General features: G+C 33.9%; 1 protein-coding gene across 4 annotated transcripts in view; it reads left to right on the forward strand.

Moving 5' to 3' along the window:
• Positions 1-27,493, forward strand: part of LOC143063037 (choline transporter-like protein 2) — a 152,273-nt gene that overhangs the window by 71,820 nt on the left and 52,960 nt on the right. For all 4 annotated transcript variants that reach the window (XM_076234949.1, XM_076234950.1, XM_076234951.1 and 1 more), the window contains exons 15-16: positions 577-629; positions 4,289-4,465. In XM_076234949.1, coding sequence (XP_076091064.1) covers positions 577-629; positions 4,289-4,465 — 230 coding nt within the window. The remainder of the gene's footprint in view (positions 1-576; positions 630-4,288; positions 4,466-27,493) is intronic.

Genomic DNA, 27,493 nt, shown 5'->3' on the forward strand with positions numbered 1-27,493 from the left:
GTGTAAAACCATTCAAACGGGAAAACCAACAGTCTAGTCTATATAAAAAACGAGAAACAAGAAACACATATACTGTAAACCAACTTATTTTTGCGAGCGATTTATTTTCGCGACTTTCGCGAGTAGAAAAATAACATGAATATAAATCGTCGCGAATATGTAACAATTGGATCTTTGCTTACTGAACTACATCATATAAATTAGAAATTCGCAAAATTAAGTAGCCGCGAAGTGGACTTTAAATGGCAATACGCGAAATAAAGTATCCCCGAAAATAAGTTGGTTTACAGAAAATTACATAAACAAACAACAACTACTGTACATCAGATTCCTGACTTAGGACAGGTGCAAACATTTGCAGTGGGATTAAACGTTTTAATGGTACCAAACATTCTCCCTTTTACCTTGTCATGAAAACAGATTGTAAATGAAAATTAGCTTTTTTTGATGTTAAAATTTTTTTTTGGACTAACAAAACAATGCATGATTTTCCTTGATGAATTCAAAAAAGTTACATCTTCATCTTGAAATTTAGTTTTGAATAATTTTTAAAATAATTTTATTTTATAACTACAGGTAAATGAAAGCAGAAGTGAAGTGTGTCAGTTTTTGAAGAACCAGGAGGAAAAGTGAGTAATTTAAATTAAAATTTTAGGGGTTTCTCCTAAAAAAAAAACCTTTGCCCTAAAGCTAGCATACTGCCAAATTTGCCATATTTTGAATATCCATTTTGTTATAACTTGCATAAACCCCTTTGTAGACTTTATTAAAGAAAAAATATCATGATGGGGGACATTTTCCAATTTGGTCTTGCATAACCATTTGAATTGTATTATGTAAGCAGTTTTATAGATCTGTCGAATGCACCAACCCTTACCTGACTGCCATCCATTGCTTTTTTATGACGCCCTGCTTGATTTTATGCATTTGGACAAGAAAAAATTATTGTTTCTGATTTTGAACTTTACCCCAGGTAGACAATCATGATCAGCCAATTAAAATCATTGTTTGTTCTAAATATTGGGATGCATTGAAAACATGCTGAATTTTGGACTTGTTCAGTGGAACATCGGAATTGTACAAATTGTGATTAGGGCAGAATTTTCTTCTGGAAGAAGGTGCTTAAAATGGCTTAGAAGAAAAGCATGGCTGATTAACAAAATTCAAAGATGTAGTAATCCAATAAATTTTTGACTTATTTCTATCACAATGTCCAAGCAAGATAGACGCTTGAAAGATGAATTAGAAAAAGTAAAGAAACAAACAGGAATGGCTGTTGTACTACATGAGTGTTTTAAAAGTATTTGATTTACTATCCTATGCAAAATCCGATTATTCGATTATGTCATTAGAAATGAAATGGGTTAGCCTTATTTAGTTCCCAGATTAATCTCCAGTTAAGATACATTTCATGAAAATTTCAGAAGACAGTCCCATCTTCAATTGTTTAATTGGTATGCATGAAGGCATAATTCTTATTATCAAAAACTACAGTTTGGTAGAACACTCTTTTGAGGAAAGTTGAAATCATTAAATTCAGTGGTTTAATTTAAATCAATTATGATAAACTTAAAATTAAAATAGAAGCATTTGATACAGAAAAGGAAGCCAAGTGCATGGATTGTCATCTTAATTATTGCCATGTAATAAACACTCTTACAAGGGGATACTCTATTATGAATTTTTCAAGAGTTATGCATTTCCACAAATTAATTTGTCTCTCTCAGAAACCTGGGAAACATGTCGTCGCCCTTAGAAATGTTAAACATTGTATAATTTCTGCTGGATAAGTTTATTATTGATATAAAGTTAAAACATCATTACTTCTCACTAGATAAGGCACCTCTCAGGTTTTAAGTAACAAACACATTAACTGGCTATAGGCAGCAATTGTGCTAACAGCCTTTAAGGCTTTGATTCTGTTTTGTACTGGTGTAATACCACAAAATCATTGTACGTCACATCCACTGATGGTTATTTTCTTATATGCAATATTAGAATTATCTCCCCTCTATTAAATAAGAAACGTTTATAGGCAATATTTTTTTTCAAATAAGACTAGCCAGTTATATCATTTGAATATTGTTAGTGAAATCAGTGTTGATTAGAATGACAAATAATTTCATACATGTGACAGATTTTTGAACTAGAGATTTGAAAATTTTCAGCTGGAGTTTGTTGCACTAGATTGGAGTTTTACATCAACATTTGTATTGACTCGATCATTTATTACCGGTAACCAGATTTTTCAAAGGTTATCGATTTGGGGATGTCTGGCTGGCGGGCATCCAGGCAGGCGGCGCGAAACAGTGTCCATGCAATTACTCATGTACCGTTCAACCAAAGCTTTTCAAATTCTAATACATACATTGTTACTGATGAAAAAATGGAGGTCAAGTTCAAAATTGACGATTTTCATTTTCACCTCTCATGAGTTACGATTTTTGAAAGATTGAAAAATGGTGTTTTCCATATTGTTCAACTCGAGAACCATTCAGCCAAAGCTTTTCAAATTTTAATATGTTGTTTTTAGGGTAAAAAGGAGGTCTGGTTCAATATTGATGATTGTCACTTATACTGTTCAGGAGTTATGTTTTTTGATATATTGGAAAATGCTTGGACACAAATAAATGTTTAAATATCCAGTTTGCTGTCACTCTGATAGCCTCTTGTTTTGAAAATAAGCTACAAATTTTAATTAATTTTTAGCTCACCTGGCCCAAGTGAGCTTTTCTCATCACTTCGTCGTCGTTAACTTTTATAAAAATCTTCTCCTCTGAAACTCCTGGGCCAAATTTAACCAAACCTGGCAACAATTATCATTGGGGTATCTTGTTTAAAAAATGTGTCCGGTGACCTGCCCAACCTACCAAGATGGCCACCATGGCTAAAAATAGAACATAGGGGTAAAATGTAGATTTTGACTTATAACTCTGCATTTAGAGCAAATCTGACAGGGGTAAAATTGTTTATCAATCAGGATTTATCTGCCCTGAAATTTTGAGATGAGTCGGACAAGCGGTTGTTGAGTTGCTCCTCCTGAATTGGTAATTTAAGAAAATTTTGCAGTTTTTGGTTGTTATCTTGAACATTATTATAGATACTGTAAACAGCAACAATGTTCAGTAACTTAAGATCTACAAATAAGTCAACATGACCAAAATGGTCAGTTGACCCCCTTAAGTAGTTATTGCCCTTTATTATCAGTTTTTAACAATTTTCATTATATTTGGTAAATTTTTACAAAACATTTTCCTCTGTAACTAATGGGCCAAGTTTATTATAGATAGAGAAAATTGTAAGTAGCAAAAATGTTCAGTAAAGTAAGATCTACAAACACAGCACCATCACCAAAACACAATTTTGTCATGAATCCATCTGTGTCCTTTGTTTAATATGCACATTAACCAAGGTGAGCATCACAGACTCTTAAGAGCCTCTAGTTTAAGATAACAGTATTATAATCAATATATTCTCTTAAAAAATAGATTGTCACTGTTTTATCAGAAATAAGGTTATCAAATATCAAATTGTACTTAAAAAATTCTATCTTTCTTCATGTATTCCTCCTATTTTGAAATCTGAACCTATTAAACTAGTGACGTCATAAAACAATTACTTTTCCATTATGACATTTAATAATTTCTATTGTGACATCAAAATTTTACAATAACCTTTGTGATGTCCAGTAATGGAGGACAAATAGCAATTCAGCGTATTGTACTACATGTTTCATAAAATAGTAATTTTATTTAATTTTAATCTCATTTTGAATTATCACTCAAAGAAACAGAAAAACAAACAAAAATCTTTAGTATATAAGTCAGTGCTAAGCAGTTCTAATCTCATCATTCTTTTATAAAGCTCTTGATAATTAAGAAATGAAGTGGAAATTGAAATGGCTTCTTTTAAACAAATTAAATTAAAACAGGAATGGTCTATGTTGTAGAAAAAAAACTCATCACAGATACCTGGCTTATAACCAGAAGCAGGCTAAGTCTACTAAAGAAGTCTGTAAATTCAGAAATTATGGCGTGCATTTATATTTACGATTTTGTCTTTTTAGACTAAAATTCAATTTTAATTTTTGCCATATTGAGAAATATCCTGTTTAATTCATATAAAAAAAAAATTAAATGGGAGTTTAGATTATTGTGATTATAACCCTGTTGCATTTTTTGCAATAATAAAAACAAGGCAATAATTTCTGAATTTACTGTAACCATTTGGAGCTCAAATAATAAAAACATTGATAACAATAATTGATTTCTAACAATTCTGTTTACAGCTTTGTCTTCTACTCCCAGATCTACAACCTGTTTATGCTGTTTTGGTTGGTCAACTTTTGTATAGCCCTAGGACAGATGTCACTGGCCGGAGCATTTGCTTCTTACTACTGGGCATTTCACAAGCCTAAAGATGTTCCTACTTTCCCACTGATGGGATCTGTCTGGCGAAGTTTCAGGTAAGTTCTTTGGACAATTTTAAACGACAGGAACTTTAAGGTTTATTTGTCCATCTGTAAGTACAGAAATTGGTTTCCCTTCCAGTGTTCTAGGATTCCCATTACCCGTTACCCGGGGTAAGTGGATTAGGACAACGGGTAAGTCAATTTTTAGCCTTTGTCACCCGGTGGTAAGTCAATTTTCAAGTTCGGGGAAGCCGAAAAACTCTTGAAATTTCCCGGTCCTCTTCAATTTTCCCATATCTGCTTTTTATTTTTATTAAATCACGAGAAAAAACTTTGATAAAAGATCGAAGATTTTGTCGATGTCTATCGGCGCTTTCATTCAAGCACTCGTTTACTAGGTGTAATCAAGTGCAAAAGAGACCACATTCTTCTATCATTCTAAAAGTCGGTCACGGTGTCGGTAAAATCGGAAAATCCGGATTGATAACTGGTGCTTAAATCGGGACATAAACGATTTTTTTCTTGTCATCGGAGGAAAATAAACTTACAGTTGCATTTATTATAGCTCTTAATAAATGACATAGTAATAACTATAACATATTTGTCAAATTTAGTAAGAAATCTTTTTTTTGCGCCGTCCGCATTGGTTGGCGGATTTAACTTTTAGATGTGGGTAAGTAATTTTTTTATTGATCTTACCCGTGGTAAGTCAAGGTGCCAAAAAAATCCTAGAACACTGGCCTTCTCAAACTTTAGTTTGCTTTAACCAAGTGTTTAGAAACTTATACAAAATACTTGTTTCACCAGTACCATCAAATACAAATCAATTTCAAAATTGGGTGGCATCACTTTCACTGTTCTTGAGTTATGTCCCCTCATAAATGGAAAAAATTGCTAAATTTGCAGTATATTTTCAAGTGGGGGAATATGGTATTCATTGAGAGTGTTAAGTGTTACCCTTGACTGTCCTTCTATCTGTCCTATGTTCGTTTCTGCACTCTGACTTACGTTTTTCTTATCCCTATTTACCCAATGCTTGGAATCAAAACATGTAGACAGACTTCAAAATTTGGCAACGAGTCACTAATTGTTCTAGAGTTATGCCCATTTATAACTTTGAAAATTGCAAATGTTTTCCATTTCCCCATTATTACTCAAGTTTTTGTCATTTAAAGTTGGTGAAAATAATACACAATGCTAAGAACCAAAACTTGCAAACAGAGTTAGATTTATGGCAGCAAGTCACTTACCCTATTTGAGTTGTTCGATTCTTCTTTATAATTTGGAAAATTTCCAATTTGTTCCTTTCCACACCCTCACTTAAGTTTGCCTCATACAAATTTAATGAAACTCATACAAAATGTTAATACCACAACACGCAGACAGAAATTTAATTTTGGCAGTACGTCATTTTTCAGTTTCCACACTTTAACTTAAAGTCATAAGAAACCTCAAATTAAAAAAAAATAATGCATATGTTTTTTATAACTCAATGGATAGTTTTCATTTGAAAACTTGTGTACATATACTTTTTTCTGAAGAAAATTCTTTAATTTGTTCATATTTAGAAGAAGTTTACTTTATTTTAATTGCTTCCGCTTCCTTCCATGAAGCAATTCCCCGACATATTTTCCGTATGCAAAGTGACCACAGTGTGACCTGTCTCGTAAAAATCCAGTGATCGCAATACGCATGGATGTCCTTAAAATAAACTATTATCTGATTGTACATGTTAAACATATGCTCAATATCCATGCTTTTTTAGCTCACCTGGCCCGAAACTACTGGGCCAAATCAAACCAAACTTGGCCACAATCATCATTGGGGTATCTAGTTTAAAAAATGTGTGGCGTGACCCGGTCAACCAACCAAGATGGCCACCACGGCTAAAAATAGAACATAGGGGTAAAATGCAGTTTTTGGCTTATAACTCAAAAACCAAAGCATTTAGAGCAAATCTGACATGGGGTAAAAATGTTAATCAGGTCAAGATCTATCTGCCCTGAAATTTTCAGATGAATCGGTCAATCGGTTGTTGGGTTGCTGCCCCTGAATTGGTAATTTTGAGGAAATTTTGCTGTTTTTGGTTATTATCTTGAATATTATTATAGATAGAGATAAACTGTAAACAGCAATAATGTTCAGCAAAGTAAGATCTACAAATAAGTCAACATGACCAAAATGGTCAGTTGACCCGTTTAGGAGTTATTGCCCTTTATAGTCAATTTTTAACCATTTTTCGTTAATTAAAGTAATCTTTTACAAAAATCTTCTCCTCTGAAACTACTGGGCCAAATTAATCCAAACTTGGCCACAATCATCTTTGGGGTATCTAGTTTAAAAAATGTGTGGCGTGACCTGGTCATCCAACCAAGATGGCCGCCACGGCTAAAAATAGAACAAAGGGGTAAAATGCAGTTTTTGGCTTATAACTCAAAACCCAAAGCATTTTGAGGAAATCTGACGTGATAAAAATGTTAATCAGGTCAAGATCTATCTGCCCTGAATTTTTCAGATGAATCAGTCAATTGGTTGTTGGGTTGCTGCTCCTGAATTGGTAATTTTGAGGAAATTTTGCTGTTTTTGGTTATTATCTTGAATATTATTATAGATAGAGATAAACTGTAAACAGCAATAATGTTCAGCAAAGTAAGATCTACAAATAAGTCAACATGACCAAAATGGTCAGTTGACCCATTTAGGAGTTATTGCCCTTTCTAGTCAATTTTAACCATTTTTCATAAATTAAATTAATCTTTTACAAAAATCTTCTCCTCTGAAACTACTGGGCCAAATTAATCCAAACTTGGCCACAATCATCTTTGGGGTATCTAGTTTAAAAAATGTGTGGCGTGACCTGGTCAACCAACCAAGATGGCCGCCACGGCTAAAAATAGAACATAGGGGTAAAATGCAGTTTTTGGCTTATAACTCAAAAACCAAAGCATTTTGAGGAAATCTGACATGGGATAAAAATGTTTATCAGGTCAAGATCTATCTGCCCTGAAATTTTCAGATGAATCGGTCAATCGGTTGTTGGGTTGCTGCCCCTGAATTGGTAATTTTGAGGAAATTTTGCTGTTTTTGGTTATTATCTTGAATATTATTATAGATAGAGATAAATTGTAAACAGCAATAATGTTCAGCAAAGTTAGATCTACAAATAAGTCAGCATGACCAAAATGGTCAGTTGACCCCTTTAGGAGTTATTGCCCTTTATAGTCAATCTTTAACAATTTTTCATAAATCTAAGTAATCTTTTACAAAATCTCCACTGAAACTACTAGGCCACAATCATCTTTGGGGTATCTAGTTTGAAAAATGTGTCCGATGACCTGGCCATTCAACCAAGATGGCCGCCACGGCTAAAAATAGAACATAGAGGTAAAATGCAGTTTTTGGCTTATAACTATGAATTCAAAGCATCTAGAGCAAATCTGACAAGAAGTTAAATTGTTAATCAAGTCAATATCTATCTGCCCTGAATTTTTCAGATGAATTGGACAACTGGTTGTTGGGTTGCTGCCCTCCAATTGGTAATATTTAAAGAAATTTTGCCGTTTTTGGTTATCTTGAATACTATTATAGATAGCGATAAACTGTAAACAGCAATAATGTTCAGCAAAGTAAGATCTACAAATAAGTCAACATGACCTAAATGGTCAATTGACCCCTTAAGGAGTTATTGCCCTTTATAGTCAATTTTTAACAATTTTCATTAATTTTGTAAATATATCTAAATTTTTACCAAATATAGTTCTCTGTTACTAATGGGCAAAGTTCATTATAGATATAATTGTAAGAAGCAAAATCGTTCAGTAAAGTAAGAACTTCAAACACATCACCATCACCAAAATACAATTTTGTCATGAATCCATTTGTGTCCTTTGTTTAATATGCACATAGACCAAGGTGAGCGACACAGGCTCTTTAGAGCCTCTAGTTGTTGTTTGTTGACAAACAGGTGACTTTAATCATTAAACTTCGGCTTCAAAACATGAACAGTAATTACCTGCCACATTTTCACAACAACACTGACAGATTGAAAAAAAAAACGACGATTAAACAAAATTTATCGAAACAAATCATGCACTGAAGACTTAAGTTCATGATGTTTGTATGCATTGGTTCAAGAATTGGAATAACATTATTTTTCACCGGTTTATTATGACTTTAAGCTTGTTTCACGCTCATACCCAATACATAAGTACCACAACATGCAGACATAGGTTAAACTTGGCGGTGAGTTGTTTACAAGTCTACAGTTATGCCCATTTTTAACTTTGAAAATTGCAAAGGTTGAGGAGGGCATTTTTATTCTTAGGCATATTCTTCTTTCATTTTACAATAATTATTCAAGATTGAATGACGGTAAATAAGTTATGAACTGGTAACTTCTTGACTCAATAATTTAGATCGTGTATAGTAAATACTTGACTCAATACTTCAAATTTTGAACCAGTAATCTGTTGCTCTTTGAATTTTGGCTTGCGGTTGTGTTACAGAATTTACTTTACTCATTTTTCAAATTTTAAACCAATTTGTTTTGTGATTAAAAAATGACAGTATTGACATGAACTAAATTAAGCTGATGACAATATCTTCATTAGCAGCAGGATATCTTTTTGATAGGATTATAATTCTAATAAACTATTATCTGATTGTACATGGATTAAATGTCTGACAGATGAAGACAAACCTTTTGCTTTGTATATTGGTCTTGATTGAAAGAAAGTATTGATATTGATTTATTTTTAAAATCTTTAATCTTAGAAAAGAAGCTAAATTATTCTGAAATAATTTTTGTAAATAAATATGTTTATTCTTGATTTTTTAAAAAATAGAAAAAGATATATTCAGATTTTGATTTTCGTCTTTCTCTATCGTAGTCAAAAAAAATTAAGGTGTGCTATTCATTTTTTTTTTTTAAAGTTTGTGATTTGGTAAGTTTAATGGTTACCAAAATAAATGTTCAAACACTAATATTTGGTATGCAGTTATAAAAGCATTGACACATTTCCATGGAGATCAGTTGGCACTGCTTCCTCAATATATTATGGTTTAGTTACTTTGAAGTAAAGAAACTAAAATATTGAACTCCTAGGAAAATTTAAAACGGAAAGTCCATAATGAAATGATAAAATCGAAAGCTCCAACACATCAAACGAATGGATAACTCATATTCCTGACTTTGTACAGGAAGGGGTTGAAAGCTGACTGTTTGAAATTGATATTTGTGCTCTTTGAAGAATTGGAAATAAGGGTTGATTTAATTAGTAGAAATGTCATTTTAACTTTCACTGAAAATATAATGATACAATTGAAGACTTTTATTACATACTTTCATATGATATTATTTAAGAAACGAGGCTTTCCAATAGAAATTCAGTTATATTGATTTTGGGTTGTACAAAGGTATAGGGGTTGACCAGCTGTAGTTTTTTCTTTGCAATAAGTTATTGGCATTATGTTGTCTGGTCTAAGCGTCTGTCTGTTCGTTATCTTTTGTCCTGCTTCAGGTTAAAGTTTTTGGTCGAGGTAGCTTTTGATGAAGAAGTCCAATCAACTTGAAACTTAGTAAACATGTTCCCTATGATATGATCTTTCTAATTTTAATGCCAAATAAGAGATTTTATTCCATTTTCATGGTCCACTGAACATAGAAAATGATAGTGCAGATGGGGCATCAGTGTACTAGGGACACATTCTTGTTTCTTAACAATAAGTTAAACCTGAATAAACCAGTCTCCTGTCCATTCCAGCCAAAATTGAAAGTCCCAATTTTTTCCCTTCAAGGTCTTTGTTAAAATACCCTTTGTGAACCGGACCCTGTGTATTCCGAATTCCGGTCTTATTATGGAGTCCCAATATTCTTAATTACATTAATTATACCCCACGCAACGAAGTTGCGGAGGGTATAATGTTTTTGACCCGTCCGTCCGTCCATCCGTCAGTCCTGTTTCTTGTTATCGCAACCCCTCTCAAACCACACAACAGAATTTCACGAAACCTTTTCAGATAATAAGGACATACTATGTAGTTGTGCATATCAACGGGAAATTGCGATTCAATTTTTGTCGAGCCTGCAACTTTTGTTGCAGAAAGCTTGACATAGGGATAGTGATCTGGCGGCGGCGGCGGTGTTAGCTAACTTCTTAAAAGCTTTATATTTTAGAAGGTGGAAGACCTGGATGCTTCATACTTTGTATATAGATGCCTCATGTTATGAAGTTTCCGTCAGTCACATGTCCAATGTCCTTGACCTCATTTTCATGGTTCAGTGACCACTTGAAAAAAAAGTTCAAATTTTTTGTAATGTTGAATTCTCTCTTATTATAAGTAATAGGATAACTATATTTGATATGTGCGTACCTTTCAAGGTCCTCATGTCTGTCAGACAGTTTTCACTTGACCTCAACCTCATTTCATGGATCAGTGAACAAGGTTAAGTTTTGGTGGTCAAGTCCGTATCTCAGATACTATAAGCAATAGGGCTAGTATATTCGGTGTATGGAAGGACTGTAAGGTGTACATGTCCAACTGGCAGGTGTCATCTGACCTTGACCTCATTTTCATGGTTCAGTGGTTATAGTTAAATTTTTGTGTTTTGGTCTGTTTTTTTTCGTACTATATGCAATAGGTCTACTATATTTGTTATATGGAATGATTGTAAGGTGTACATGTCTAGCGGGCAGATGTCATGTGACCTTGACCTCATTTTCATGGTTCAGTGGTTATAGTTAAATTTTTGTGTTTTGGTCTGTTTTTTTGTCGAGCCTGCAACTTTTGTTGCAGAAAGCTCGACATAGGGATAGTGATCCGGCGGCGGCGGCGGCGGTGTTAGCTCACTTCTTAAAAGCTATATATTTAAGAATGTGGAAGACCTGGATGCTTCATATTTTGTATATGGATGCCTCATGTTACGAAGTTTCCGTCAGTCACATGTCCATTGTCCTTGACCTCATTTTCATGGTTCAGTGACCACTTGAAAAAAAAGTTCAGATTTTTTGTAATGTTAAATTCTCTCTTACTGTAAGTAATAGGATAACTATATTTCGTATGTGCGTACTTTGCAAGGTCCTCATGCCTGTCAGACAGTTTTCACTTGACCTCGACCTCATTTCATGGATCAGTGAACAAGGTTAAGTTTTGGTGGTCAAGTCCATATCTCAGATACTTTAAGCAATATGTCTAGCATATTCGGTGTATGGAAGGACTGTAAGGTGTACATGTCCAACTGGCAGGTGTCATCTGACCTTGACCTCATTTTCATGGTTCAGTGGTTATAGTTAAGTTTTTGTGTTTTGGTCTGTTTTTCTCATACTTTATGCAATAGGTTTACTATATTTGTTGCATGGAATGATTGTAAGGTGTACATGTCTAACGGGCAGATGTCTTCTGACCTTGACCTCATTTTCATGGTTCAGTGGTTATAGTTAAGTTTTTGTGTTTTGGTCTGTTTTTCTCATACTTTATGCAATAGGTTTACTATATTTGTTGTATAGAATTATTGTAAGGTGTACATGTCTGGCGGGCAGATGTCATCTGACCTTGACCTCATTTTCATGGTTCAGTGGTCAAAGTTAAGTTTTTGAGTTTTGGTCTTTTTATCTAATACTATATGTCATAGGTCAACTAATTTGATGTATGGAAATATTTTATGATCTATATGTCAATCGTGCAGGTTTTATTTGACCTTGACCTGGTTTTCACGGTTCATTGCTCAGTGTTAAATTTTTGTGTTTTGGTCTATTTTCTTAAACTATAAGCAATAGGCTCAACTATATTTGTCATGTTTGTTGTATGGAAGCATTGTTAGCTGTACATGTCTGCCTGGCATATGGTTCAACTGACCTTGACCTCATTTTCATGATTCATGTTAAGTTTATGTGACAGTCGTAATAAAGCTTTATATTTAGGAGTATCAACATAATATCAATGATTAGTAAAGAAGGCGAGATATTTCAGTGTGTGCACTCTTGTTTCATACTATATGCTATAGGTCTACTATATTTGTTGTATGGAATGATTGTAAGGTGTACATGTCTAGCGGGCAGATGTCATGTGACCTTGACCTCATTTTCATGGTTCAGTGGTCAAAGTTAAGTTTTTGAGTTTTGGTCTTTTTATCTAATACTATATGCCATAGGTCAACTATATTTGGTGTATGGAAATATTTTATGATCTTTATGTCAGTAGCGCAGGTTTCTTTTGACCCTGACCTCATTTTCACGGTTCATTGCACAGTGTTAAGTTTTTGTGTTTTGGTCTATTTTTCTTAAACTATAAGTAATAGGTCAACTATATATGTTGTATAGAAGCATTGTTAGCTGTACATGTCTGCCTGGCATGGTTCATCTTACCTTGACCTCATTTTCATGGTTCATTGGTCTTTGATTAGTTATCTTGGTTAATGTTAAGTTTATGAGACAGTTGTTATAAAGCTTTATACTTAGGACTATCTACATAATATCAATGATTAGTATAGAAGGCGAGACATTTCAGGGTGTGCACTCTTGTTTTTCTAGGAGTTACGCCCCTTTGAACTTATTTACTTTAATGTACTACTACAACAGTTTGTCATCGCAACTCCTCTCAAACCACACAACAGAATTTCACGAAACCTTTTCAGATAATAAGGACATACTATGTAGTTGTGCATATCGACGGGAAATTGCGATTCAATTTTTTTTCTAGGAGTTACGCCCCTTTGAACTTATTTACTTCAATGTACTACTGCAACAGTTTGTCATCGCAACTCCTCTGAAACTACACAACAGAGTTTCATGAAACCTTTTCAGATAATAAGGACATACTATGTAATTGTGCATATCGACGGGAAATTACGATTCGATTTTATTTCTAGGAGTTACACCCCTTTGAACTTATTTGCTTCAATGTACTTCTGCAACAGTTTGTCATCTCAACTCCTCTGAAAACACACAACAGAATTTCATGGAATTTTGTAGATAATAAGGACATACTATGTAGATGTGTATATTGACAGGAAATTATTATTCAATATTTTTTTTTTCCTCTGAAAACACACAGCAGAATTTCATGGAATTTTGTAGATAATAAGGACATACTATGTAGATGTGTATATTGACAGGAAATTATTATTCAATATTTTTTCTTATACTTATTTAATTTCTCCAATGACAATGTGGGGACGTGGGGTATGTGAGCATGCTCACTAAGGTTCTTTAATTATTACCTGTCAAAACCAGTTTGTCTAATTAATTTCAATGATTGATATGCAATCAAAACATATTTGTTTATACAATATGGCTTTATCAGGATAATCAATTAGCAGGTGTTAAACTGTGAACTTACAATCATACTGTAGTGTCAAGTTGTATTATTTATTACTGTACAACATTATAAACGTGTGAATTAAAAGAAAAGACACACCGATTATATCTCGGATTGAACTTGCGTTGTAACTTGGATAAACAAATTTAAATCGTGGAGTAGCAAATTAACATTGTGATTTCGAAATCCTGGTTTCCCTGTTGTGAACCCCTAAACAAATGACTTTGATAAGGAAAACACCCGGATGACAACAATCAATGGGTATTGTACACTGTACGGCAACGTTTCGATAGTGATGAAATTACGTTTGATAATATTCTGGCTTTTTAATTGGCCATTCCAACATTTTAAAAACATTTTAAATTAATGATCATGGAAGTAAATCTAAACTCTCGTCTCACAGTTCAAACAACGCGAGCATTATGATGCAAATGCAAACAATGAAAAATGAAGTGAAAGTATTTTAACTTATCAGATATAATTAACAATCAGAGAGAACTTTTACATGCAAAATATCGGACGTCACAAGTTATTAACTTCCAGTCAAAACCGAAACCTGAATAAATCGGCTCACTGTCCAAACTGGCCCTTTTTCATAGTCCTGTAACTGGCCGGTTTATACAGGTTTTACTGTATTTCGTCAATGCTTTTCAAATTTAAAAACTTTAATATTGATGATTTACCCTTGCTGTTAATGGAAGTTTTGGTCTATGATTAATTGATAAAGGGTACTTTATGTCTTTTCCTGGATGATGCAATAACTTGAGATCTTTTCAACCAACCAATACTTTTCTAATTTTAATATTGTATTACAGATGACCAAAAAAATTAGGTCAAAGTTCAATATTGACGATTTTATTTTTGTCATTCAGGAGTATTGGTCCTTGATTGATTTAAATTGGTTTTAAAATCATGTCCATGTAATAAGTTGAAAACTGCTCAACCAATATAATATTTTAAACTTTTGATTTGCTGTTACAGAGGATACAATTGTTGTTATCATATTTTATACTGATGTTTTTCACTGTTGCCATTCAGGGTTATGGTCCTTGAATGATTTGAAAATAGCAATTTACGGTTTACCTCTAAATTTGTTTGACTGCAGTATAAAGTTGAAAACATTCAATCAATCCTTTTAAAAAACAAAATTCTAAACACACAGCAATACCTACAGTAAAACTCAGTTTAAAAGAAGTCCCAAATCTGATGTCAGAATAATGGTAACAAAAGAAACCAAGCAAAATGGCAATGATACATAAATTAACAAAGGACTACTAACAGTTACGGACATGCCAGCCTCAGACCTGATTGAAAGATTACAGTCTTCATCATACGATATATTCTGTTCAAGGTTCTTGTTTGAAGAGTACTGAAATCAAATAGCCTGGATGTTGAGCAACCAACAATCAATCAATCTGAAATCAAATAAATAATGATCCATTTCTTTATTTTTAGCTCACCTGGCCCAAAGAGCCAAGTGAGCTTTTCCCATCACTTGGCGTCCGTCGTCCGTCGTCTGTCGTCCGTCGTCGTCCGGCGTCGTTAACTTTTACAAAAATCTTCTCCTCTGAAACTACTGGGCCAAATTACACCAAACTTGGCCAAAATCATCATTGGGGTATCTAGTTTAAAAAATGTGTCCGGTGACCCGGCCAACCATCCAAGATGGCCGCCATGGCTAAAAATAGAACATAGGGGTAAAATGCAGTTTTTGGCTTATAACTCAAAAACCAAAGCAATTAGAGCAAATCTGACATGGGGTAAACTTGTGTAACAGATCAAGATCTATCTGCCCTGAAATTTTCAGATAAATCGGATAACCTGTTGTTGGGTTGCTGCCCCTGAATTAGTAATTTTAAGGAAATTTTGCTGTTTTTGGTTATTATCTTGAATATTATTATAGATAGAGATAAACTGTAAACAGCAATAATGTTCAGCAAAGTAATATTTACAAATAAGTCAACATGACCGAAATGGTCAGTTGACCCCTTTAGGAGTTATTGCCCTTTATAGTCAATTTTTAACCATTTTTCGTAAATCTTAGTAATCTTTTACAAAAATCTTCTCCTCTGAAACTACTTGGCCAAATCAATCCAAACTTGGCCACAACCATCTTTGGGGTATGTAGTTTGAAAAATGTGTCCAGTGACCCAGCCATCCAATCAAGATGGCCGCCATGGCTAAAAATAGAACCTTGGGTAAAATGCAGTTTTTGGCTTATAACTCAAAAACCAAAGCATTTAGAGTAAATATGACAGAGGTAAATTTGTTTATCAGGTCAAGATCTACCTGCCCTGAAATTTTCAGATGAATTGGACAACCCGGTTTTGGGTTGCTGCCCCAGAATAAGTAATTTTAATGAAATTTTGCTGTTTTTGGTTATTATCTTGAATATTATTATAGATAGAGATAAACTGTAAACAGCAATAATGTTCAGCAAAGTAATATTTACAAATAAGTCAACATGACCGAAATGGTCAGTTGACCCCTTTAGGAGTTATTGCCCTTAATAGTCAATTTTTAACCATTTTTCGTAAATCTTAGTAATCTTTTACATCTTCTCCTCTGAAACTACTTGGCCAAATTACACCAAACTTGGCCAAAATCATCATTGGGGTAATCTTGTTTAAAAAATGTGTCCGGTGACCCGGCCAACCATCCAAGATGGCCGCCATGGCTAAAAATAGAACATAGGGGTAAAATGCAGTTTTTGGCTTATAACTCAAAAATCAAAGCATTTAGAGCAAATCTGTCAGTGGTAATATTGTTCATCAGGTCAAGATCTATCTGCCCTGAAATTTTCAGATGAATCAGACATTTCGTTGTTGGGTTGTTGCCCCTGAAATGGTAATTTTAAGGAAATTTTGCTGTTTTTGGTTATTATCTTGAATATTATTATAGATAGAGATAAACTGTAAACAGCAATAATGTTCAGCAAAGTAAGATCTACAAATAAGTCAACATGACCAAAATGGTCAAGTGACCACTTTAGGAGTTATTGCCCTTTATAGTCAATTTTTAACCATTTTTCGCAAATCTTAGTAATCTTTTAGAAAAATCTTCTCCTGAAACTACTGGGCCAAATTTAACCAAACTTGGCCATAATCATCATTGGGGTATCTAGTTAAAAAAATGTGTCCGGTAACTCAGCCAACAAACCAAGATGGCCGCCATGGCTAAAAATAGAACATGGGGGTAAAATGCAGTTTTTGGCTTATAACTCAAAAACCAAAGCATTAAGAGCAAATCTGGCAGGAAGTAAAATTGTTGATCAGGTCAAGATCTATTTGCCCTGGAATTTTCAGATGAATCGGAAAATCGGTTGTTAGGTTGCTGCCCCTGAATTGGTAATTTTGAGGAAATTTTGCTGTTTTTTTGTTATTATCTTGAATATTATTATAGATAGAGATAAACTGTAAACAGCAATAATGAACAGCAAAGTAATAACTAAAAATAAGTCAGTATGACTAAAATAGTCAATTGACCCCCTAAGGAGTTATTGCCCTTTATAGTCAATTTTTAACAATTTTCTTAAAATTTGAAGATTTTCAATAACACTTTCCACAGAAAGTACTGTTATAGATAGAGATAATTGTAAGCAGCAAGAATGTTTAGTAAAGTAAGATCTACAAACACATCACCATCACCAAAACACAATTTTGTCATAAATCCATCTGTGTCCATTGTTTAATACATTGTATTCACATAGACCAAGGTGAGCGACACAGGCTCTTTAGAGCCTCTAGTTAATTTTTTTCAAATAATGTACAGTGGAAAAATTTAAATAATTATTTAAACAGGACTATTCTTGTGTACAATTTGGAGTTTAGTATATGGTGTTCATTATCACTGAACCAGTATATATTTGTTTAGGGGCCAGCTGAAGGACGCCTCTGGGTGCGAGAATTTCTCGTTGCAATGAAGACCAGTTGGTGACCTTCTGCTGTTGTCTCCTCTATGGTCGGGTTGTTGTCTCTTTGGCACATTCCCCATTTCCATTCTCAGTTTTATTTAGTGTACATTGATAGAAAGAATACTTGTAAATACAGATTTATGGCATACATCTGTCAATGATAGGAGATTGATTAAGATTTGATACAACAGAACAAAAAGGAAATTATATAGCTGGAGGGCTTCTGCTTTGTTATAGGATATTGGTTCACAATTTATCTAAATATACAGTCCTTAAAAGTCATCATATCCAATATCTAAAATTTTAAAAGTGTGTTTAGCAAGACAAAATAAAAAAATATTTACTCTAGCTTTCGCTCATTTACTCAAAAAGTGCATGAAAAACCATTTTGCTGAGAATTTTTATGCCCCAGCCACTGTGTAACGACTTACAAAAGATAATATTTTCTTTAAAGTTACATAGCATATAAGTTATTGTTTGTATGCTATATGCCCTCCAGGGGCCCTAAGTTGGTAAATAAAATTTTTCTATTTCTAATAGCTGTCTGTACATCTCCGTATGTCAACCATTTCAGGGCCCTAACCACTAGATGGTCAAGCCACTTTAAATTAATTTGCAATGCAGCTGTTCATAGGATGGTAATTTTTCTTTATGTTATGTTTACAGGCTAGACATATTTCTGTGTCAATAATTTATTATTGCTTGTTACAGCTGGTCCCTTAAGCAGGTTAAACTAACTGTGTAATGTGACCTTACAGTTATCTTTTGAAATCATCAAATGTAAAATAATTAAAGGAATATCAAATTATTTGTTTTAATTTTAACATATATTTAGCTGATGATCCTATATTTGCCATAGGTTTTCATATCGAAGGCTGTTATATAAATCTGTTCCTAATGAGCCCACTGTTATATATTAAAGACAATTACTGCACCAAAGTCTTTAATGATCATATTGCATTATCATTTTTAATCTAAGAAGATGGGGATAATGATTCTTTTGTATTTAAAAAGCTTGTATCCTGTCTTATTATACTGAAGTAATTGCTAAAAGCAGTATTAGAAATATGGTTTATGGAATTGCAAGATGTCATTGTCAGTGTTTAAAAATGAGTTTCTTAACCCTTTATTTTCAAATTTCCCAATTGATTATGTAAAAATTGTTTTTGAATATCTTTTTGTGACGTCCTGAAAAAAAGGCAACCATGATGTTTATAAAGAACACAGCTTTTGGCACATCTTTAAAAGAAAAGAAAAACATCATTAGAAAAACAGATTCTACCACTATAACTAGTGTATTATGTTATTTCTCCAATCTCAACATTTATATTTTAATTATTCAGTTCACACTTTAAATATTAAAATTTAACTGTCTAGAGTGGAGAAATATTGTAACACTCTTGTTGCAGTGGGGGTCTATATATGGGTTTTTTTTTCTCTCCACAATTTAAACTTTCATTTGAGCAACAAGATTATAAAATGATAACCCATGGCTCCTACATTAACAATCTTATCTGAGTAAGCTATGCAACGAGATAGAAATTAAGATTTGTCATTAGTCAGCTTCCAATTACATATAGTCCAGAGAATCTGGGGTTTAACCTCAAACAAATTGCAACAGAATTATTTTTTCATGAAAAACGAAGATTACAACTATATTATTAACATATCAAAAATCGGCAAAAATCGGACCACGGCAAAGTTGTATAATTTATGAGAATTAAAAAGGTAAAATTCTACTGAATTTCATGCAACGTAATGCGCGCCATACGTCAAAAGGGAAATAACTTGTACACTGCAACTACAATATGTCAACAAGCGGCATTTGTTTTTGACTTGGATTTGACCCAGTGGAACTTAAAACTGGTGAGTAACGCTTGACTATTATAATAAATGTATAAAAATAAATACATTTATCATGTTTTGAATCTTTAAAAAAGTATTTGTTTCCCCCCAGTTGCATTATTTTGCCGTATTCCCCCTTCACTTGTCATTTTCAATTCCATCATTTTTTACATTGATTTATTACAATAAATCATGTTTCCTAGTCTTGGAAATTGTTTTAAATGTATAACAACTGTTTACAACGCTTTTCACTGAAAAAACGACATTTTATAGGGAGGTTACGTCAAAAATAAAAAAAGTATGGAACGCCGTTTGTGACACAAAGAATGAACGAGTAAAAACAAGTATTTGTATTTTCATTCCTATAAATGCTTTTGTAGTAATCTTTGTTGTTGTTTTTAAGTATCTTATAATGACCAGCTGTACGCACTGTGGTGTTAGGCGTTCTATTATCCTTGGTTGGCCGCCAGGAGTACGGTTTATGGATCATATATAACTTATGTTTAAATTGACCATTTTTTAAAAATTTTAACAGTGTGGATAACATTGTTTTTTACTGTTTACTTTGCAAATAAAATATTCATGGGCTAATAATGTAATTTTACTTTTAATCAAATTAAATTTTTATATGGTTGTGATTGAAAAATCAAAACTTTCTGTTTCAGGATGAAATGGTGATCGAAGAGAAGTCCGAAAAAAGAAAGCAATGGTTATTTATCCGTTTATACCACTACTAGAGCAGCAAAATTGAGTGATAGTAAGTTTCATGCAAATATATATTTCTTTGAAGTTGAATGATGAAGCTTATTCTTTTTTACATGACCATCCGTATGTTTGCCCACGCGATCATGTTCACTGTTAAGCAATTAGAACATAATATAACCGTCAAACAAATTTTGAAAAACTGCAGAATTGAGTATTAAAACTAGCGAATTCGATTTGCATCCAGTTACGAACTACAGTGATTAAACATGACATTATTTTAATGATATCAATTGTAAAGTTTTATTAACAATGTGTAGAGCGTGAACTAAACAAATAATTCTTTTCTTTGCTTTGAAACTAAATTATATTCTTCATTCATTTCAGATGTCTGGAAGTAACTGTGTGATATGCAACGAACCTTTGGAGAATGGGCAAGTTCTGATAACGATAAGAGAAAAAGGTGCAAAAACAATCAATGAAGTAAGCAGCAAACATAGACATCAAAACGTATTTGTTGTAGCCGGCCAAATACTACACCAAGAATGTCGAAAAAAATATACTAATACTAAAGAGATTCAGAAAATTGGTAAAGAGAATACTGATAACGATAGATTTGATCGACTAACGCGATCATCACAGTATTTTGATTTTAGAGAACACTGTTTGTTTTGTGGACAGTCAGCGCAAATGTCAGATAGAAAATATGGAATAGAAGTATATCCAGTGAGAACTTTTGAATTCCAACAGAAAATTGATGCAATATGCAAAGACAGAAAAGATTCATGGGCTGCTGACGTTTTGGCAAAACTTGAATATGCACAAGACTTACCTGCAGCAGATGCTATTTACCATCAGAAATGTAGCGTCAACTTCAGGACAGGGAAAAATATACCAATTGGTGGAACACCAGAGCAAAAACGAAAAAAGCAAGGTAGACCAGATCACACTGAAGCAAATACAGCTTTTCTAAAAACCATGGATTACTTGCTAGAAAATGAAGAAGACCAATTGACAGTAAAAGACCTCGTTCATCAAATGACACAGTTTTGTGGAGATCTGGCATACACAACAGTACACATGAAATCAAAGATCAAAACACACTTTGGTGATGAAGCTTTTATTACCGACGTCTGTGGAAAACCAAATGTGGTCACTCTTCGTAAAACGGCATCTGTTCTTCTGCAAGAATTTCATCAGAGTCAAAAAACTTCCGATCCTGAAACAGAAAAAAGAGATATTATCAAAACAGCAGCTAAACTGATCAAATCTGATATAAAATCAATGGAATTTTCAAGGGCGGTGTATCCATCACCAGCTACAATAGCATCTTGTGAGGAAAACATCGCATACTTACCTGACAGTCTTAAACAGCTACTTGGTGGAATATTTTCTGAAAAAGATTGCGATCTTAAAGTGGCAGCCATTGGCCAGTCTATCATGCAAGCCACAAGACCAAGATCTCTGATTGCCCCTTTACAGCTAGGTCTAGGAGTTCAAATGCATCACCATTTTGGTTCAAAATTCCTTCTCGATACCTTATACCAACTTGGCTTTTCATCATCTTATAAGGAAGTTCAAAAACACGGCGTGAATTCTGCTCTTCAAGGTGATGATTCTCCGCAAGACCTTGAAGGGAGATGTATTCAACACGTGGCAGATAATGTGGACCATAACATCAGAACACTTGACGGTCATGGGACATTCCATGGAATGGGGATAATAGCAGGCATCACACCAGGATATAACCACAAAACTATTGTGCAGAGATTAAATGTTTCGCTTGACGATATAAAACAAATAGGGAAAATCGATCTCCATCAATACAACTTTGACCGAACATCAAAACTTAGTTTAAAATTCGAATCACTTGCAGCGCAACAGTCGGGTGCGTTACCTGATAACATCAGTCTTCTCTGTAGTACTCTTTGGCCAAAGAAAAGGATTGGGTGGTCAGCAATGTGTAATTTAGTGCAAGATGGAGCATACCCTGGTAAATCGACAATTGTATTTTTGCCTATGATAGACCTTGAGCCGGGAAACCTTTCATGTATCTTTTCGACCATGAAGTTCGTATGTAACGAAGCGTTTAAGTACAGAGCTAATCCCATGCTTACATTTGACCAACCGCTTTATTGGAAAGCTCTTACAATTATTGACAACGAACCAAAGGACAGCGACTTGAAATCGATAGTTCTTAGATTAGGAGGTTTTCATCTCGAAATGAGCTTTCTTGGTTCCATTGGTAATATTATGAGCGGATCTGGACTTGCAGAGCTCATGGAAACTGTCTATGCACCTAACGCTGTTACGCATATGTTTACCGGAAAGGCAGTTGCGAGAGCAGTGCGTGGTCATTTCTTGATTTACAATGCTTTAACTTCATTATTGTTGTGCGAACATTTTCATGTATCTTCCACTGTCTTGAAAGATCATGACACTGACAATGTAGAACATCTTTCTTCTCTTGAAGACTCTGAAATTCACAATGAAAACACTTTTATCCAGGATTTAAATAAATTGAGTTATATTTTTGATGAAATCCTCGAACGACATCTTCCAGTAGACACCCTTGATCAGAATGAGGTATTGAGAAAAATACGCGACAGTATATCAACTTTTAGAAAATCACATATCGAAAACCGGACAGCTCGACTATGGTTTCTATATATGGATATGGTGGACTTGCTGCGTAATTTCATCAAAGCTGAAAGAACTGGAAACTGGACCCTTCATCTTCAAACCATTCAAAAGATGTTACCATACTTTGCTGCTGCAGGACATAACTTATATCTAAAATCTGCGTATGTTTACCTGCAGCAAATGCATGGGTTATCAAGAACAAATCCTGCAATAAACGAAGCTCTCATGTCAGGCTTCCATGTGATGAGAAGAAGTGATCGGTTTTGGTCAGGTTTATCATCGGATCTGATCATAGAGCAAGTTCTGATGAGATGCATTAAAACAACTGGAGGTCTCACCAGAGGTCGAGGGATGACAGATGCGCAGAGATCATTGTGGATTTTGTCTATGCCACAGTGTATTCAGATGAATGAGGCCATGCAACAAGTAACTGGTGTAAATTTTGAAACGAGCGAACAGCACAAAGAAATGTGCATTCCAAGGAAGGTACGGGATACCAAAGACACAACAACCTTTCTTGACTTTCTTGGAGAAAGAAGTCCATTTTCTATCGATAAAAATCTGAGGAACATCGAAACAGGAGCAACTGGCGACAGCAACGTAAATTCTGACAATGCACTGGTCATAGGACACAATGTAATATCGTCAATGGAAGGTAAATGTATTGACGAGTTTGTATTCAAAAGAAAAAACCAAGTAACAACTCTATCTTCAAAATTAAATATCAAAGTAGATAATGAAGAAATATCTGTCGATCCACAATTGTTGTTTCAACGACTAGTTACTACTGCTAATACCATGTTTCCAGATGTATCTCAAGTCTTTAAGTACGAACTAAGCGCTGTACCAGCTGCTTTGTTTGAACCGTCTGGGTTGATGCGACAGGCACAGAAATCAACATTGGCAGATGAAATATGGAACACGGGAAGTTGTGTATTTTCAGATGACCTTGGTACCGATGTTCGCCACGTAATCGACGGTGGTTCCTTGATACAGCGAATCCCATGGAAAAAAGGTGCGACATTTGCAGAAATATGTCAGTTATACATCGACCATATTAATAACAGATATCCCATTCCAATAATTGTCTTTGATGGGTATGGTTCCGGACCAACGACAAAAGATCATGTACATGAACGGAGATCGAAAGGTGTGACTGGTACACACATCTCATTCAAAGATAGCACACCGTTTAAATCAAAGAAGGAAATTTTCTTAGCTAATGGAGAAAACAAGCAAAACTTTATCAATATGCTTTGTAATAAAATGGATAATGAAGGATTTATTTCTCTTCAAGCTGCTGCTGATGCTGATGTTCTTATTGCATCAACTGCTGTACGATATGCATCTTGTTACCCTACCGTTGTCGTTGGTGAAGACACTGATGTTCTCATACTACTGCTTTTCCATGCAGAGGAAAATTCTAAACCATTGGTTTTTCAATCCGATAAAATTCGAAAGTCTAAAGTATGGGACATTAAAAAGACTAAAGAGTTGCTTGGAAATGAAATAGTCGATTTGTTACCATTTATTCATGCTATCACAGGGTGTGACACGACATCTAGACTTTACGGTATAGGGAAGAAGGAAGGACTAAAGCGGTTGCGTGAGAATGCCTTTTTTAGAGAGTTAGCTTCAGTATTTTTAAAATAAGATGCAACGTCAGATGATGTTATACAATCAGGACAGTCAGCTCTTGTTATATTATACGGAGGTGAGACAGGAGAAAGCTTAGACCAGTTACGCTACAGAAAATTTAACCATAAAGTTCTTACCAATTCTTTGTCTTGTGTACATGTTCAGTCCTTGCCACCTACCTCAGAAGCAGCGTCTCAGCACTGCAAGCGTGCATATTATCAGATCCAAGAATGGACAAATGACTCTGTCCATATGTTAAGTCCATCAGACTGGGGATGGGTTCTACAAGGTACATCACTTTGTCCAATTAGAACAATTTTGCCTCCAGCTCCAGATAATTTATTGCACGTGATTAGATGTAAATGCAAATCTGGTTGCGATACACGCAGATGCACTTGTAGAAAAAACGGTCTTGACTGTAGCTCAGCATGTAGCGAATGTAAGGGACTGAACTGTTCAAACTGTAAAGTACTTGAGATTCATGAAGACGAGGACGATAGTGACATTTAATTCTTACATATACATGATTGGTTGGTGATGTGACTCTATAACATTTAAGCAAAAACTTTGAACGAAATTTTGTTTTTATAAGATTTATTTTTATGACAATGTGAATTCAGAAATATTGTATTTGGTCTCCCTCTTCTGTAACTTTTTTTTTATTTTATTCAAACTACATTAATGTGTCAAAATAATGAATACGATGTTTCTGTTGAAGTCTATTCTTTCTTTGAGGGATTAAAATTCTTCTAGTTAATATTCGAGATGATTTTTTTTTTAATTTTTAGGTTTATAAATTTTCCAGTTTTCAGCAATTTTCTATTTAAAATCAGCGTTTTTTCTCCAAAAAAAACTTACGGCTATGCATTTTTAAGATTTCATCACGATAATACATATAATTGCAAAGTTTCCGAAAAAAAATAGGGACTTCGAGTAAAAATTTTAAAAAAATTTCATTTTTTCCAGTTTTCAGCGATTTTCTATTCAAAATCAGCGTTTTTTGGAGAAAAAAAACCTGAAGACTATGCATTTTTAATATTTGATCACGATGATACATATGATTGAAACGTTTTCTGAAAAAAATAGGGACTTTGAGTAAAAATTAAAAAAAAAAATCATTTTTTCCAGTTTTTAGCGATTTTTACATAAAAATCCCCATTTTACCCCCAAAACACCAATTTCCCGTGGTCTGTGAAACGCCGATTTTTAATATGTCACTAACAGGTATCCATTGAAACAAAATTGATATAAATTATTTCTGTTGCAATTACTTTGAGGTTGAGCCATTTTTCACCTCAGATTCCCTGGACTAATAAATTGCTATGAATTTCAGTGCACCTGATATTTAGAATTTTTATTAAATAGGTAGTAATGTGTCTATTTTGTCACAAGCACTATCTTCAGATTTTATTCATTAGGGTACTTTGTTAAAAATTAATATGCGTCCAATGACCCTGCCTACCAACCAATATGGCAATAATAACTAAAAATCCAACAAAGGGGTAAAATGCAGTTTTTGGCCTTATATCTCTGTTTATAAAGCATTTAGATCAAATATAATAGGGTTAAAATGTTCATCAGGTTTAGTTCTATCTGCCCTGAAGTTTTCTGACCAATCAGACAACACATAGTTGGGTTGCTGCCCATGAATTGGTAATTTTAAGGAAATTTTGCAGTTTTGAGTTATTATCTTGAATATTATTAGAGATAGAGACAAACTGTAAACAGCAATAATGTTCAGCAAAGTAAAAGCTATAAATAAGTCAACATGACCAAAAAGGAGTTATTGCCCTTCATAGTCAGTTATTAACATTTTGAAATCTTTTACAAAAATTCGCCTCTGAAACCAGTATTGGTAAAATGCAACTTTTGTCTTTATTTATTTGAACTGTTTTGAATAGAGAAAAGGGGTTCAAAACTGCCCATTAATAACAAATTTTACCTTTTTTAAAAAGTTTTTGTTGTTGCCTATAATTATGTAAAGTATGATATTTTGAGAGAAACATTTTTTTCTGTTATGCCTTTTATGATTTAGATTTAAATAGATAAATAGACACTTTAAAATCATAGAAAGGATCAGCAAGGCAAGATCTATTAAAAAGTCAAATGTTCATTGTTGTCAATATTGTTAGTAGAGGTGTCTCTCTTCACAGGAAGATTGCCCTTAAATGAGGATTATTTTTACCGTCTTTTGTGTTTTGGGCAAAAACTAAAGAAGATAAAGAGAAACTAAACAGATTAATAGATCAGTAATGAAGATCATGATCAAGTAGTGATTTTTGACGTGAAGGATCCAGAACTTTTTGTAAAAGGGGGTACATTGACTGACCTAAGGAGGGGCCTGCTCCAGTCACGCTTCAGTGATTCCCTATATAATCAACCAAAATTTCCCACATAAGGCTGGGCCAAGGGCCCCCTGGATCCGCCTATGTTTTTGTCATGAAGTCTGTTCTCGTCTACAATGTTGGAGTGTTTAATATACACATGGACCAAGGTTAACAACACAGGCTCTAAATAGCCTCTAGTTAACTAACAAAATTGCAAAGCCTGAGACGGGGCATTCATATCCTCAGATACATTTTTTCTTTTATCTTAATAGTGATATTTTAATTGAAAAAATGTCAGACAAAATTAAAGTGATCAAGGTTCAACAACAAATTTCTATCCAGAAGGCTTTCCACAGAGGGATATAGCTATTATTTGTGGGGTTTGAAAAGTTGACACAAATAAGATAACTGATTACAAGGACAATTGATAAGTAGCATAGAAAAGGCTTTCTGGTAAGGCTTAACAGTTAAAAAGCACATGATCGGATCGATGAGGTAATTCAGACATTGTAACAGTACACCATAGTCGTAAAAATGATCTCTTGTATCATTAGTCAGTCTGACGATTACCACCATTACAACTTGAGGAAGAAATATGAGTACATGTGTTGTCACTAGTAACGTCAGCACTTTGAGAGCCTGGATTTTCAGTTTCATGTTACCTTGGACAGTTGGAGGCGGATAAATAGCACAGATATT

Source organism: Mytilus galloprovincialis, chromosome 2 (assembly GCF_965363235.1).
Source record: "Mytilus galloprovincialis chromosome 2, xbMytGall1.hap1.1, whole genome shotgun sequence".
NCBI classification, from domain to species: domain Eukaryota; kingdom Metazoa; phylum Mollusca; class Bivalvia; order Mytilida; family Mytilidae; genus Mytilus; species Mytilus galloprovincialis.